General features: G+C 43.8%; 1 protein-coding gene across 1 annotated transcript in view; it reads left to right on the forward strand.

Annotated features, from left to right (window-relative positions):
- CFAP221 (cilia and flagella associated protein 221) overlaps positions 1 to 15,281 on the forward strand; it is a 104,624-nt gene that overhangs the window by 24,071 nt on the left and 65,272 nt on the right. The window contains exon 6 of the mRNA XM_047085581.1: positions 10,917 to 11,020. Within this exon, the coding sequence (XP_046941537.1) occupies positions 10,917 to 11,020 (104 nt within the window). The remainder of the gene's footprint in view (positions 1 to 10,916; positions 11,021 to 15,281) is intronic.

Genomic DNA, 15,281 nt, shown 5'->3' on the forward strand with positions numbered 1-15,281 from the left:
TGACCTGAGCTGAAGTCGGCCGCTTAACCGACTGAGCCACCTGGGCGCCCCGATCACGTGATATCTTAGAGAGTGCTGTCGATAAAATACGATTTTCCCCTTCCTATATGCGCAAGTAAAGAAGAACTTGCTGCTTTTAGGTACTGAAATTCGGTATCTTTCCATTCTTGTGGTTCTAAACAATTCATATTAATTCATCATACTCTCTGGTTTCTCTAGCGGTGCCAACCTGCTACCAAATAACTGGTTGAAATCTGGAACAAACCCAGTCAGTTGACCGGTTGGTCTCTCCATGGGGCATCAACTGATCTTCCTTGCCCCAAGCTGACTCTGTTGACTGTTTGGTTAGTGTGCTTTAGACAAGCTTATGTGAAAGTCACCTGGGTCCTCCCCTGGATTCCCTGTCACTTCCCATTTTTCACTCTGGGCCGTGCCATAGACAAGGCAGCCATGTTGCTCTAAAGCAAGTGGAACTCTTGAGTTTATCTCAGGGATACAGATGCTGTGTAGACCACAGGGTCACATTAACAACACCAGTAGAACCTGTCCCTGGCTGCACCATTCCAAAGCCAGGATATTTTACCCTCTGGAACTTTTACACAAGTTTAAGAATTTACCAAAGGATGCTTTTCCTTAGGAACTGAACCTCATGCCTCATTTTAGAAAGTGTGGGAATGGCCAAAGTCAGAGTAGGATGTCCGAATGAAACTCAGTTCTCTCACTGCCCTACAGTTGAAAGCATGTGGGTCATGGGAGAAGGTGCATCCTTAAACTAGCACTGGAGGGAAAGATCTACAGTGCAGGTGCCCAGCATAGACAGCAACCAGGTCCTTTTTTGAACTGTGCCAGGAAAGAGTCTCCGTGTGAAAGGCCCACCAACCAGCTATATCTGAGTTAGAAAGAAGGTGCCAGAATGACTACAAAATTGATCTTCAGAAAGGTTTTTGGGAGCCCTCGCTACCCAAAGAGAATAATTCCCATTTCTTAGCTCATCCAGGGAAACACATTCCTTACTCATTCTAGGGACTCATTTCTCATATCCCAAAGTCAGAGCTGACTTGAAGGAGCAGCAGCATTTTGTGGAAACTTTCTGACAAAGGCAACTTGAGCTCATCAACACACTTGTGCTTTAATTTATTTCAGCCCTTACTTGGGATTATTGAGCCGTCGTGAACTTACATTTCAAAATTGCTTCAAAGCTGATATTCAGACTTAAAAAATTGCTGTCACTTAACAGCCTAAATGTTTACTGTATGAAAAATTCTACCACATTTTATAGTTAAAATTGCTTTGATTTAATATCCCTTTGTTGAGCTAATATCTTGACCCAGTCTCTGTGAATTTTAGCAGGAAAGAAAATCATCCCACCCCTAAACCATAGAGATCTATATTAATAATTAAAGGATATAAATGCTTTCCCCTTTCATTTTTTTTAAAATTTTTTTTAACGTTTATTTATTTTTGAGACAGAGAGAGACAGAGCATGAACGGGGGAGGGTCAGAGAGAGGGAGACACAGAATCTGAAACAGGCTCCAGGCTCTGAGCTGTCAGCACAGAGCCTGATGCGGGGCTTGAACTCACGGACCACGAGATCATGACTTGCGCCGAAGTCAGCCACTTAACCTACTGAGCCACCCAGGCGCCCCTGCTTTCCCCTTTCATTCAGCAGATGTGGGTACCGTCAACAAAGGGAACTTTCTTTTCTTTTTTTTTAATTTTTTTTTTAACATTTATTTATTTTTGTGACAGAGAGAGAGAGAGAGAGAGAGCATGAACAGGGGAGGGTCAGAGGAAGAGGGAGACACAGAATCTGAAACAGGCTCCAGGCTTTGAGCTGTCAGCACAGAGCCCGACGCGGGGCTCAAACCCACAGACCGCGAGATCATGACCTGAGCTGAAGTCGGACGCTTAACTGACTGAGTCACCCAGGCGCCCCAACAAAGGGAACTTTCAACGGAAGGCCTAAATTATTTTTTTTTTCAAGTTTGTCTCACAAAATGTTGAAATCTAGGCTTTTGACTCTTGGAGAAAGTGATGGCAAGTCTAGAAAACTGAAAATGGGGAAAGCACTATTGACCTTATTGAAGCCTGGCTTTCATACTCTGCTTTCCTCCCTTAGTTTCTGTACAGATTTATTTGGAAAACTGCTCACTTGGTTTGCGTGGGGCTCAGGAAAGGAGCGGCAGAAATGTATGGCCGGCATCTAGAGCAAATGAACGTGTGCATCGGGAGCAGTAATTGAAGGTGGCATGTTTCGGTTTAGGGTCCTCTAGTCTTTCAAATGATTCCTTAAACTCAACAGTATATAAATGTTGTGACTTACGTGAAACTACCAAGCTAGTATCACGGACCAAGCAGTAAGAACTTGAAAATGTTTTACTTTTTAGGGGCACCGGGGTGGCTCAGTCAGCTAAGTGTCCAATTCTTGATGTCAGCTCAGGTCTTGATTTCAGGGTCGGGAGTTCAAGCCTAGCACTGGGTATGAAGCCTACTTAACAAAAAATAAATAAGTAAAATGTAGAACATTTTAATCTTTTTAATGTTTATTTTTTATTTTTGAGAGGGAGAGGGGGACAGAGGATCTGAAGAAGCAGGCTTTGTGCTGATGGCAGCGAGCCTGATGAGGGGCTTAAACTCATGAACTGTGAGATCGTGACCTGAGCTGAAGGCAGACCCTCAACTGACTGAGCCACCCAGGCACCCCTACGTTTTATTTATTTTAATGTTTACTTATTTATTTTGAGAGTGAGGGCACATGCATGCACCCGCGCACAGGAGTTGAGAGGGAGGAGAGGAAGAGAGGGAGAATCCTAAGCAACCTCCATGCTCAGCTAGGAGCCCGGCCTGGGTCCGATCCCACGACCACGAGCTCAGGACCTGAGCACATATCAAGAATTGGACGCCCAGCCAACTGAGCCACCCAGGCACCCCAGATGTTCTACATTTTAAATGCTGCAAAAAATATTCATGGGTCAGTTCCTAATTCTGATATTTAAGAATACAACACAGGGAGTTTCCATAAGTCTACCCAAAGCACGTTCCTGTGGATAGTTTTCGGTCCTGGAGAGATACCGCTAAATTGAAAAATGAATGTGTGCATCGGGGGCGGTAATTAAAGGTGGCATGTTTCCATGGTTCTGGACACTCCTCCTCCTCTCTTGGTTTATACAACTGTTACATCTCACACCAAACACTATCCAAGCAGCCACATCTGGTCACCACTGTTGTTGCACTCCATGTTCTACTTCAAAGGTTTGTGATACCTACACACGCATGTGCATACACACACTTTTTTTTTTTTAACATTTATTTATTTTTGAGATAGAGAGAGACAGAGCATGAACGGGGGAAGGTCAGAGAGAGGGAGACACAGAATCTGAAACAGGTTCCAGGCTCTGAGCTGTCAGCACAGAGCCCGACGCGGGGCTTGAACTCACAGACCGCGAGATCATGACCTGAGCTGAAGTCGGACGCTCAACTGACTGAGCCACCCAGGCGCCCTGCATACACACACTTTTAATGTGGTTTCTAGAATGTGATGATTTAATGCCTGTCAAAACACTTAGAACAGAGTAACTAGCCACCAGCCCACTGAATTGTGACTCTTTTTTTTCTTAAATAGTTGCTTTCTCTTGAATATGCCCCAAATTTCTTATGAAAAATCCTAATACCATTTCAAGACCAGAATTATTTGAATTTAAGTTGCTTGGCTTTAAAAATTCATTTCTTGCTCCTCTAGTAATTGCTGGTGGGTAAGCCACAAGACTAGAAGCTGGCAGCTGGGCGCCCTGCTGGCTGTGTCAGGCCAGACATTATAGGGCACTTAGCTCTGAGGAAGTATGTTTGGAACACAGTTGGCGTGAGGTTCCTTCTGCCCTCTATTCTAAAAGAAGAAGAGGCCTAGCAGTAGTTTTTAGTGTATCCTCTTATCTTTTCCGAATAAACGCTATATTTTTCTCAACAAAAGGAAAAAGCAGTCTGCAGGAGGCTTTTCATCTCCCTTCTTGTCTCAATTTAGTTGCTTCCTTTCCCTTGAATGTGACTCTCTTGCTTGATGCCAGATGTCCCTGTTCTCTGGTCTCCGGCCACAGGCCCTGCTCCGACTCAAAGGAGCACCCCCTGAATTTCCTTCCTTATCCCATATTATCCCTCTGGTGAGTTGTAAGGTGCAATTTTCTCTAACATTTGTTATTTATCTGAATACTCTCATTTTAAAATAAAGTTAATGTTTAATTTTTAAAAGGTATTATATATTATTGTATGAGACCACTGACAGGAGGTGCTTAGAGCAGGCATATTCAGAGACAGAAGGTAGAAGGAGTGGAGGCTGCCAGGGGCTGGGGGTGTGGAGGAAGGGGCAGTTAGTGTTTAATGGGAACAGTGTATCAGTTTTGCAGGATGAAGAGAGTTCTGGAGAAGGATGGTGGTGATAGTCACACAACAATGTGAATGTGCCTAATGTCACCGAACTGTATACTTAAAAATAGTTAAAATGGTACATTTTATGTTATGTATGCCTTACCGTTTTTTAAGTGTTTTCTTAAAAAAAAAAAAAAAAGAATAGGGCACATATTATCTCTGCGGATGGCAGATAACATGTCATGGTCACCTCGAACTTTTTCCGAATTCAGTTCCATTCCAGCCCCTAGAGAAATGCCTGAACTTCTTTTACCAAGAAGGCAGAAGTGACCTCATTTAATTCTGATTTTTCCCTAGTGTTGCACCTTTTTCTAAACTACAGAGGCATGAATGAGAGCAGGGAACGGGGGATTTTACCAACAGGGAGGACTAAGTAATTAGGTTGAGAAAAGAGTTGAACCAAAGGCAAGAAAGGAGCTCAAAGGCCAGGCCAGCAAGACAAAGACATCGAATCTCCCTGATTCTTTGACTCTTTCTTGTTCTTTGCCTCCAATTTTGATCTAAGCTTAGGCTAAAAAGGAGGGTGTTGTTTAATTCTCTAGGTGTAAAAAATAATTAAATGCCTGCTACTTGAGGGGCGCCTGGGTGGCTCGGTCGGTTAAGCGTCCGACTTCAGCTCAGGTCACGATCTTGCAGTCTGTGAGTTCAAGCCCCTCGTCGGGCTCTGGGCTGATGGCTCAGAGCCTGGAGCCTGCTTCCGATTCTGTGTCCCTCTCTCTCTGCCCTTCCCCTGTTCATACTCTGTCTCTCTCTGTCTCAAAAATACATAAACGTTAAAAAAAAATTTTTTTTAAATAAAAATAAAAAAAAATGCCTGCTACTTGAACATGTAAATTTGTGTTTTTCTTTATTTGACTATATCATTAAGGACCACGGGTCCACTCTGCTTCTGGTTTGAGGCTCCAGTCCCGGTGAGATTAATTGTGTCTTTGAAAATAAGATAAGCAGCAAATGAAAGTTCATACGAACATAAATTATCCTAGATGAAAGGACATACTTTGAAATTTGAAACGTAATTTACCCTCAACTCTATGTCTTTTCAAATTGTTGCCTGTTTGTGGGGGGTGGGGTCTGGTTTATCAGGCAACTAATCATTATGTCTGCTTTCTTTCTGTTTTGGGGGTCACACTTTGAATACAAAAATTTACATCTAAAGCTTAAAGAAAAATAACTAGCCAGCCCCCAAATTTCTTCCTTTGTCTCTGTGTGCATAGCAGTGCTTGAGAGGAGGCCGGTAACATTTGAGGAAAGGTCTTGGGATTTTCTAGGCCTCTCTTGCTGATGGGATAATGAAAGGAAATGCCTTCTAAAAGTTTTTTTAAAATTTTTATTTATTTTTGAGAAAGAGACAGAGTGTGAGTGGGGGAGGGGCAGAGAGAGAGAGAGAGAGAGAGAGAGAGAGAATCCCAAGCAGGCTCCACACTATCAGTGTGGACCTGATACAGGGCTTGAACCCACAAACCATGAGATCATGACCCGAGCTCAAATCAAGAGTCAGGTGCTTAACAGACTGAGCCACCCAGGTGCCGCAAAATAGGGAACAATTCTTTTGAAGTACTTAGTATGTTTTTGTATATCCTTTTAACGTACTTAATAGATATTTATGCAGAGCCTTAGCATAACCAATAAAATGTTTAAATAATAAAGTAACAGGTATAAAAGTTGTGGTTAACTTCAAAAGTACTAACTTCTATCTGCTTTGAGATTTTTAACTGGCTGCTTCCTATAAGTTACAGAAGAACTCAGGGTCCTGTTTGTGCCTGTGAAACCATAGGCATAAGATATGTGTATGTATTCATGTTTCTTCAGTGCAGATCAGTTTTTTGTTTTTGTTTATTTCACGTTTTTATTTAGATTCCAGTTAGTTAACATACAGTGTAATATTCGTTTCAGGAGTAGAATTTAGTGATCCATCACTTACAAACAAATCCCAGTGCTCATCACAAGTGCCCTCCTTAATAGCCATCACCCATACCCATCCATTTAGCCCATCCCCTGCCCGCCTCCCCTCCAGCAACCCTCAATTTGTTTTCTATAGTCAAGAGTCTGTTTTATGGTTTTAATGGTATTTAGCATAGGAATTTAGTGTAGAATTTCTAAGTCCCCTTAGAATCTAATGGGACTCTGTTTTTTTCAAACAGGAAACATTTCTGAATAAACTAAACTTTATATTTGTCAAAATTCTTTGTGAGCCAAAGTCATCCAGACTGTCCTTGATTTATGATTTTGGTGGTCATCTGTGCGAATTTGACAGCCATAATATGAGCTGCAGTAAGGAACACAAATCTGTATTCTGTATTACTTGCACTGCAATGTCTCCTTCAGAATCAGGGTGCTTGGAATTCTGTGCCCTTAAGGAATTGTTTGTTTTTCCAGGCTGGTTAATGCATCGGGAACTTGGCTTCACGTAATCATCACTAAACAAATACCCTTGCACCTTTTCTATGGGAATTATCGGAGGTCTAAAATTAGTTTTAAATTGGGCATATATAAAAGCTCCGGCAAGGTTTTTGTTTTTGTTTTTGTTTTAGCTCAGAAAATGCAAACATGCAGCTCTTAGCAGAAGATTCTTGAGCAGCCGGCTTTACCTCACTGGGTGGCTCTGAGCCGATGGCTGGGGTTAACGCCCCAAGCACCATCCAACTCATGTGGCTGTGGGAGTCCCCAGCCTGGTCTTCAGAGACCACGTCTGAGCAGTTTAGACTTCACATTGACCATCACCCACGGCTACTCATTCTTTTTTTTTTTTTTTTAATGTTTATTTATTTATTTTGAGAGAGAACATGAGCAGAGGAGAGGCAGAGAGAGGGAGAGAGAGAATTCCAAGCAGGCTCCGCACTATCAGCACAGAGCCCCATGTGGGGCTCGATCCCACAAACAGTGAGATCATGACCTGAGCCGAAATCAAGAGTCGGATGCTCAACCGACTGAGCCACCCAGGCGCCCCAAGGCTGCTCACTTCTTGAGGGGCATATGTAACTTGTACGGTTAGTTTTATCTCCCCAGTGCTGTGGAGCAGCTGATGTTCAGTGGGACCCCAGTGTCTTGAAAATGTAATGACCTTTATGTGCCCTGTGTTTCAGAATTAGGAAGCACCTCAGAGAGTTAAGATGGACTGGCTGCTTCTAGAGAGTCTGACCAAGGACAGGGTTTATGAGTTTGGTAAAAAAAAAAAAAAAAAAAAAACAAACAAACCTATGAAGGGTTCATCTCACTGCTGGCTGAAGAGATTACTATGTATAATGATCCTTGACTTGAATTTATATCACTAGATATAATTGACAGAATTAATTTCTAGAATTTACAGATTGACAAGAGAGCAGAACAACTTCATAGGAAAATAGGCAGAGGATATGTACCGATAGTCCATAGATGAGGAAACCCAAACGTCTCCCTCTGAATAGAAGGTCAACCTCGAAGAAATGAACATGAAAATAAAATGAGATAGCACTTTACCCCCATTGGGCCAGAAGGAGTTAAAATGTCTGAAAATCCTGTGTCGGTAAGCAAGAGAGGCTCTCATAGGCTGCTCATGGAGGTAGACATCAGTAAAAGAGCTTTGGAGAGCATTTGGGCTATGTCTAGTAAAGTTGCTAATTTTACTTTGCTCGTAACCAGCAATTCTTGTCGGTTATACCTGGAGTAGTTCTGGTATAGATGCGTGAGTCACACACAAGGATTGTCACCGCCACGTTGCAATAGTGAAAAAAGTGCAAACAACCTAAATGCTCCCAGCGAGAGAGTAGGTGGACAGGGATGACATAGTCATGTATTAGAATATTCATCCCCAGTGAAATGAACGAACAGTACTTCGTGTATCATGATTCGAAACTGTGTATCAGGGATAAATCTGCAGAGTGTTGAGCAACATTAGCAGTTTTGGAATAACATTGTTGAAAACAAGTAATACCATATTATATATTTCGTGAGCACATACATATGTGGCAGTGTTATAAAAATGCTTGAGGATGGTAGACAGCAGAGATGAGGTAGGGATCACTCCTGGAGAGAAAAGAAGTAGAGGGGGGCGGAGAGGTGTACAGGGAGCTTCAAGTGTTCTGCAGTGTTTTATTTCTTTGAAAATAAAACACTGATTTATCCAAAGCGGGAGATTTGAGAGCTTGATGGTGGGTAAAGGGACCTCTCCTTTTTTTTAATGTTTATTTATTTTTGAGAGAGAGAGAGACAGAGAGACGGAGGGAGAACAGAGGAGGGGCAGACAGAGAGGGAGACAGAGAATCTGAAGCAGGCTCCAGGCTGTGAGCTGTCAGCACAGAGCCCGACGCGGGGCTCGAACCCACACACTGCAAGATCATGACCTTGGTTCATCGACTGAGTCATTCAGGCACCCTGAGTGACCTCGATTATATTATCCTCTGTATTTTTCTTTACATTTGAGATACTCCAGAAATTTAAAAAAGGTAATGAACTTAAACCCAAGTAAAAATGCTCATGGCATAATTTTTAAGTTTATTTTTATTTATCTTGAGAGATAGCAAGCAGGGGAGGGGCAGAAAGAGAGGGAGACAGAATCCCAAGCTGGCTCTGCTCTGTCAGTGTAGAGCCTGACATGGGGCTCGAATCCCCGAAACGTGAGATCATGACCTGAGCCAAAATCAAGTGTTGGCTGAGCTACCCAGGTGCCCCTCGTGGCATAATTTTTTTTAATGTTTATTTATTTTTGAGAGAGAGAGACAGAGAGACAGAGTGTGAGTGGGGGAGGGGCAGAGGGAGAGGGAGACACAGAATCCGAAGCAGGCTCCAGGCTCTGAGCGGTCAGCACAGAGCCCGATGCGGGGCTGGAACTCACGGACCACGAGATTATGACCTGAGCCAAAGTTGGACGCTTAACCAACTGAGCCACCCAGCCGCCCTGTGGCATAAGTTTTAAGACCACATTTGAGCTATACTATATCCTCAGAATTACTACTAAAAAAGAGTTACTCTACTTTGCTCCAACAAACGTTTGTTGAATGTTTGGCCTGTGCAGGACTCTGGAATTTTGTTGAGGTTATGCTAGAGAAGTAAGTAGACCCAGTTCTGCCTTCATAGGACTTAGAGGCTCCCAGGTAGACAGGCGCTGGGCAGGTAAACAAGAGGGTCCTGATGGGAAAGGTCCCCACACAGACTAGGTCGGGATGGGCACCACCCAGAAGGCAGCACGCTAGCTGGTCTGGCCGCTCTGCTTACAGTCATATTCCCCCAGGACTGGGAGATGTGAGGGAGAAGTGTAGTGGGCAGGAAGGCTCTAGTCGAAAGCTTAAGGAGTAAGGACCGACCACTGGGCAGGAGGGCAAGATGGGCTGTGAGGGCATGGGAGTTACGGGGTAGAGAAGGGAGGAGGCAGAAAGGTCAGGGAGAGAGGGCAGGGCTGAATCTCTTAGTGGAGAAGCACAATGTCCAGGTGCTGAAAGGGGCCCAGATAACCCTCCCCAGCTCTGTGTCTGTAGGATGCCAGGGGACAAGTAGAGAACTCGGCTTCTCCATGCCTTGCTCATCCCACAAACTCTGGCCCACCTGGTAGAAGGAGAGGACATGAGGAGAAGTTCAGGCCTCTCTGAGAGATGTCACAGCTGTAATGACTCCTGTAGTGCCCTAAGGGACCACCGCAGGCCCAGTTAGAAGTTGGGCTGGTCTTGGCTGAGGGAGCATTTCCAAATTCACAGACCCTCTCCAGGTCCTCTACTGCTTGTTTGCCCTTCTTACCAAACAGTCTCTGGCATATTTCCATCACACACAGCCGGAAGTGTGGTTTCTTCAACATGGTCTAGTTCTAAGCTCTGTAAAGGCCAGGAGCTTCCCAGGCTTCTTTGTGTAAAGCCTGCCCATTCAGTGTTCCCTAGGTTCCCTGGGGCCCGTTGTGTGGCAGAGAAGCCCTTTCCCTGTGACTGAGTGTCCACAGGATAAACCCACTGGTACTCAAGAGGCAGTGAGGACCGAGGTATTTGGGGTGTGGAAACTGGGCACAGTTGACCTGCCTTGAATCCCGGTTCTGCCATTAACTAGCCGTGTCACCTCAGACAGGACACTTATGTTCTCTCGTGCCTTGGTTGCCTTGTCTGTGAGTGGGGATGATCGATCACAGTACCACCTCATGGGATTAGAAGAGTTAATATCTGGGAAATGTATACAGTAGCTGGCACCCAGGAATTACTACAGCCGCATTGACTATGGTCTTTTAAATTTTTTTAATGTTTATTTTTGAGAGAGAGAGAGAGAGAGCATGAGTGGGGGAAGGGGCAGAGAGAGAGGGAGACACAGAATCCGAAGCAGGCTCCAGGCTCTGAGGTGTCAGCACAGAGCCCCACAAGGGGGTTGAACTCACGAACCACGACATCATGACCTGAGCGGAAGTCAGATGCTTAACCGACTGAGCCACCCAGGTGCCCCTGCTGTGGTTCTTTATTATGTAACTTGAGTCTATTCCTTGATATCAAAAGAACTAGTTATAAAGAAAAAAAATTTTTTCCTTTTTGTTTTGTTTTTTTTTTTGCAGCAAAAAATATGTTATCCCTTTACAGTGCAGCTGCCCTATAGATTTCGAGTTTCATATCACTTTGATTCAGTCTCATGAAGCCTTTACCGTTGACCCGTTATCAGGTAAGGAGAATCAAGGTTTCAAGTTTCCAATTTCCTCAGAGTTCTCAGATCAGAGAGGATTTGGAGAGTAGGCCTCAAGTTATGAAAGAGAATAAACTTCATTTGAATATGGTTTTTTCACATGTGTAACAATAGCAAATTTGACGTACCTGACATATTGTAAATTGGGATTGGATACCAGAGAATGAGGACACTTTGGGATCATTTGGGTCATGCGGATCATTTATAATAGCATCCAGGTAAATCTCTTTCACGATCAACACTTGAAGTTGGAAACTAATCCATTCCTACTCTAATTTTGGCTCTTGGTATATCCTTGGATTTGCACTCATCTTTTCATTCAATTTCAAATAACATGGGAACATTATTTCTTACCAAGCGTTTGGAATGTTGTTGAAAGCTCTTGTGAATTTGCTGCACGTGGTGTGGCCAGTCCGTCTTCGCCTGCCCTAAAGGACGTAGATCCTGACACTGCTCAGGACTTTTGGAAATGCCGTCTCCATCTGAAGTGATTTCTGCTTCCCGGTTTCTGTCTCTTGATGTTTGGGTTTGGGCTTTAAATATCTGTCCACAGCAGTCTGCTGCGAACACTAAAATAGTTTTGTTTTTGAATGTCTGGGTAGGAATCCATTAATTTCCTGATTGCAAGTGCATAGATGAGTGTTCAAAGCAGAAATTTTGAATTACTTCTAAATTATGAAATGTATATAGATTATTTCCTAGGGAACAAGGAGCCATTCTGAGATTTTGGAAATTCAGTGTAGCTTTACCATTTATACTGCATAAAACAGGACTGGATTCTCTTTCCAGAGAGAAGGTTTATTATTTTTAGGCTTTAAAAAGAAGAGAGAATAAGTGGTTACCAAAATTGTACTAAATAATATTATATTTCTGCTTTTAATTATAGTTGATGTTCTCACTCTAAACTTTTTGGTAGAGTAATAATAGTAACACTGAGTAACTATTATATGCCAGACACTATTCTAAGTGATAGATACAGATACATTTTATATATGTGTATGTACCTATACATTAAAAAAATTTTTTTAATGTTTATTTATTTTTGAGAGAGAGACACAGTGTGAGTGGGGGAGGGGCAGAGAGAGAGGGAGACAACAGAATCTGAAGCAGGCTCCAGGCTCCGAGCTGTCAGCACAGAGCCCAATGCGAGGCTCTAACTCACGAACCGTGAGATCATGACCTGAGCTGAAGACAGACGCTTACCGACTGAGCCACCCAGGCGCCCCTATGTACCTATATATTTAATCTGCACTACAACCGGGTAAGATTGGTACAATTATTATTTCCATTTGATAGACATAGAAATGAGGTGCCAAGTGTTTAAATAACTTATCCAGGGACACTCAGTAGTAAGTGGCCGAGGTGGGACTTGAAGGCAGTCATTCTGGTTCCAAAGCCTGTGCACCTGCCTCATGAAATACAAACTGAATTTTTGCCTTAACTCCAAAAGGTTATAAAAATTTGACCCGCGAGGTAAGTTGGTAAAGTGAGCCAGCTCCTGCGATCTTAGTCCAGGCTCTGCTTAGAGATTATGGCAAGAAAGAGGAGGGGTTCCTCTTCCGGCCTGGGCCATCAGACCATACTGGACCTCTGGGACTGTCCCTGAAAGCCACGTGCTAAAACAGATCCAGATAAATCCCAGTGAGAGGGCATCAGGTCACGGCAGGAACAGGGATGGGGGAGCCTCAAGAAGAGAAAGGTATTGGAGGCAGGCTAGCTGTGTCAGTAACAGGAATCACCGTGGTGTAGAAAGGAACAGCCTTGGCCCCGGGTGGCTCCCGGTACATCACCAGAGACGCTTAAATATGAAATCAGTTTCTTATCAAGCAGCCAGTTCACCTTCACCAAAGGCTCAGACAGCAGATGGGGCTTAGAGTAGGGCAGTGCCCCAAGATGTTGAACACTTAGGACAGCTATGAAGCCAAGGGAGCCATCCCTGGTGATTTGCATTTAGTAGCTCTGGGAAGGGTCTGGTTTTCTGTACTGGTAACAGGCACCTCCAGGTGATTCTGATATAGGCATTCCTCAGTGGTTCTTGGTAATCACTGGACAAGGTTCACCAGTAAGATCCTGTCCCACCTGATGGTCTATAAAGCTGTTAAGGGAAGAGAGGGAACCACCGAGACTTCTGAGCAGTTGTGATAGGAGCGGTTTTTTAGGAAGGCCAGTGTAGCTGCAGTGTGCAGGTGTGACTGAGGTGGGAGCAGGCAGGAAACCAGGAAATCATTGTATCGGGAATGAAATCGCATAGGCCTTGAGAGCCTGAACTAAGCCAGTTATCAGTGCCAAGGAAAAGAAAGGGAGAATCTGGAAGAAAGCTAGAGGTTCTTGTGGCCAAGTCATACTTCTGCCAAGAACTGTTGTCCCAAGACACAGAATATTAATCGACGAGAAGGGTTTTGAAACAAGGCCTATTCGTAAAACCAGTGGAATACATACATAAGCAATTAAGTGCTGAGCATCGATGAACGACAACTGTACTTAAAAATTATGCAGGTAAGTGCTGAGCATCGATGAACGACAACTGTACTTAAAAATCATGCAGGTGTGTCCTTGAGCATTCAGATTATAAATTGCACAGCCACATAATTCAGACAAATGGGGCCATGAGCTCTTTGATCCACCTGATGAGCTTTCGTTGCTCTGGTGCTTTGTTTGTTGCTTATCTTTTAAATTCTTCCCTTAAGTGAAATTAAGTTGGATATACCAGTTTGAAGTCAAGAGAGAGGTGGGAGCTAGGGACGTATGTTTTGATGTCACCTAGGTACTGATGGAACATACTGCTGGGGGTCTGGAGATGACATCACCCGGGGAGCAGGGGTGGCCAGAGAAGAGAAGTGGATGGAGAACTGAGACCTGAGCACACAGGCACTCAGAGGACACTGGGGGGAAGTGGGTGCAGGACAGAGACCAGGAAGAAAATCTGGAGAGTGTGAGGCAAGCAAAGCTGTGAGTGAGTGAGTGGGTGGGTGAGTGAGCGAGCCAGGGCTCCTGAGCTTTGGGGATCCACCTATATGATTTCAAATGTTCTGCGTCATGTGGATGGTGTTGCTGATGTGACTGATGTGCTTGTACACAAGCAGGTCTCCTAGGCTGGACCGCTCAGCCTCCTTGGTAGCCATTTTATGAGGCCTGGTGCATTCCTTGGCCCACTGGTCTCTCTGGCATTTTCTTGCTTTGGTTTCCCACTTTGTTAATGTACTGATGCGTCTGTTATACATCTTCGAGGCTATGGAATTTGCTGATGACTTTTACTCACCTGGAATAAAAAAGCTCTGTCTGCGAGGACGGTGACTGCAGGTCAGGTGCATGTAGCCCAGGCAGGTGCTGGGCTTTTCTGACTTGCCAGGCATCTGACCTGACTCCTAGGTCTTATACAGTTGGACAGTCAGGGATCACATTTCGGCCAGTTAAGTCCTTATTGCCCCCATTTTATAAATAGGACCCAGATAGGCTAAGAACCATGGGCTGATTTTACACAGTTAGGGCGTATAGTTATAGACACTGTTTTAGGCACATCTTTAGAGGCGGTGGAGACATCCATGGTCCATGGGGTTATAAAGCAAGTTCTCCTCTAGGAGCTAGAAGCATCATTTATCCATGCCTTCCAGGCATTTCGTGCTCAGGCTTGCCAAATGAAAAAAAATTGAATAAAGCTAATTCCATTTACAAGATACGAATCTGACATAGTGCCCCTGACTTTAACTCAACTGGCCATTTGCCCACTGGGCATCCTTAAGATGCATGTGTGTGCTATAGCTATCAGAAGCTGGATCTGTTGACTGTGCCAAGATCTTCCTGAGACTGGGGGAAAGGAGTGAAGGATTTTGTGACCTTCTTTACAGTGCTGACAAGAAATCATATACAATTAAAGCATCAAGAACGCTCACTCCGTTGATAATTTTGGAAGAGGCAGCAATACATTTTATTAGTGTTGGAGAGCAGCCAAATGCCACACACAAAAAATATTGTTGAATTTGTTCACTTTTGAACACTTGGAGATCCTGGGCATTCACTTGGTGTCCCATACCCTCAGACGAATGCATGCAATTCATTTAAATAGTAAATTGTAGCATACAATGGCTAGTTAAGCAAGAGTTCCTGAGGACTATTGCCCAGAGTTCTTATAGAAAGTTTTAATACTTTTGTTCTCTTTTTTCCCCAGTGATGAGGCATAGAGCAGCCATTTGGAAATAATTTTATATTTTGCATTTTCTTATGAAATGCAAATTTATGACAA

The sequence above is a fragment of the Lynx rufus genome, unplaced genomic scaffold, assembly GCF_022079265.1.
Source record: "Lynx rufus isolate CCGP_SWC_20201006 ecotype Redwood Valley unplaced genomic scaffold, mLynRuf1.p SCAF_2, whole genome shotgun sequence".
Lineage (NCBI taxonomy): Eukaryota > Metazoa > Chordata > Mammalia > Carnivora > Felidae > Lynx > Lynx rufus.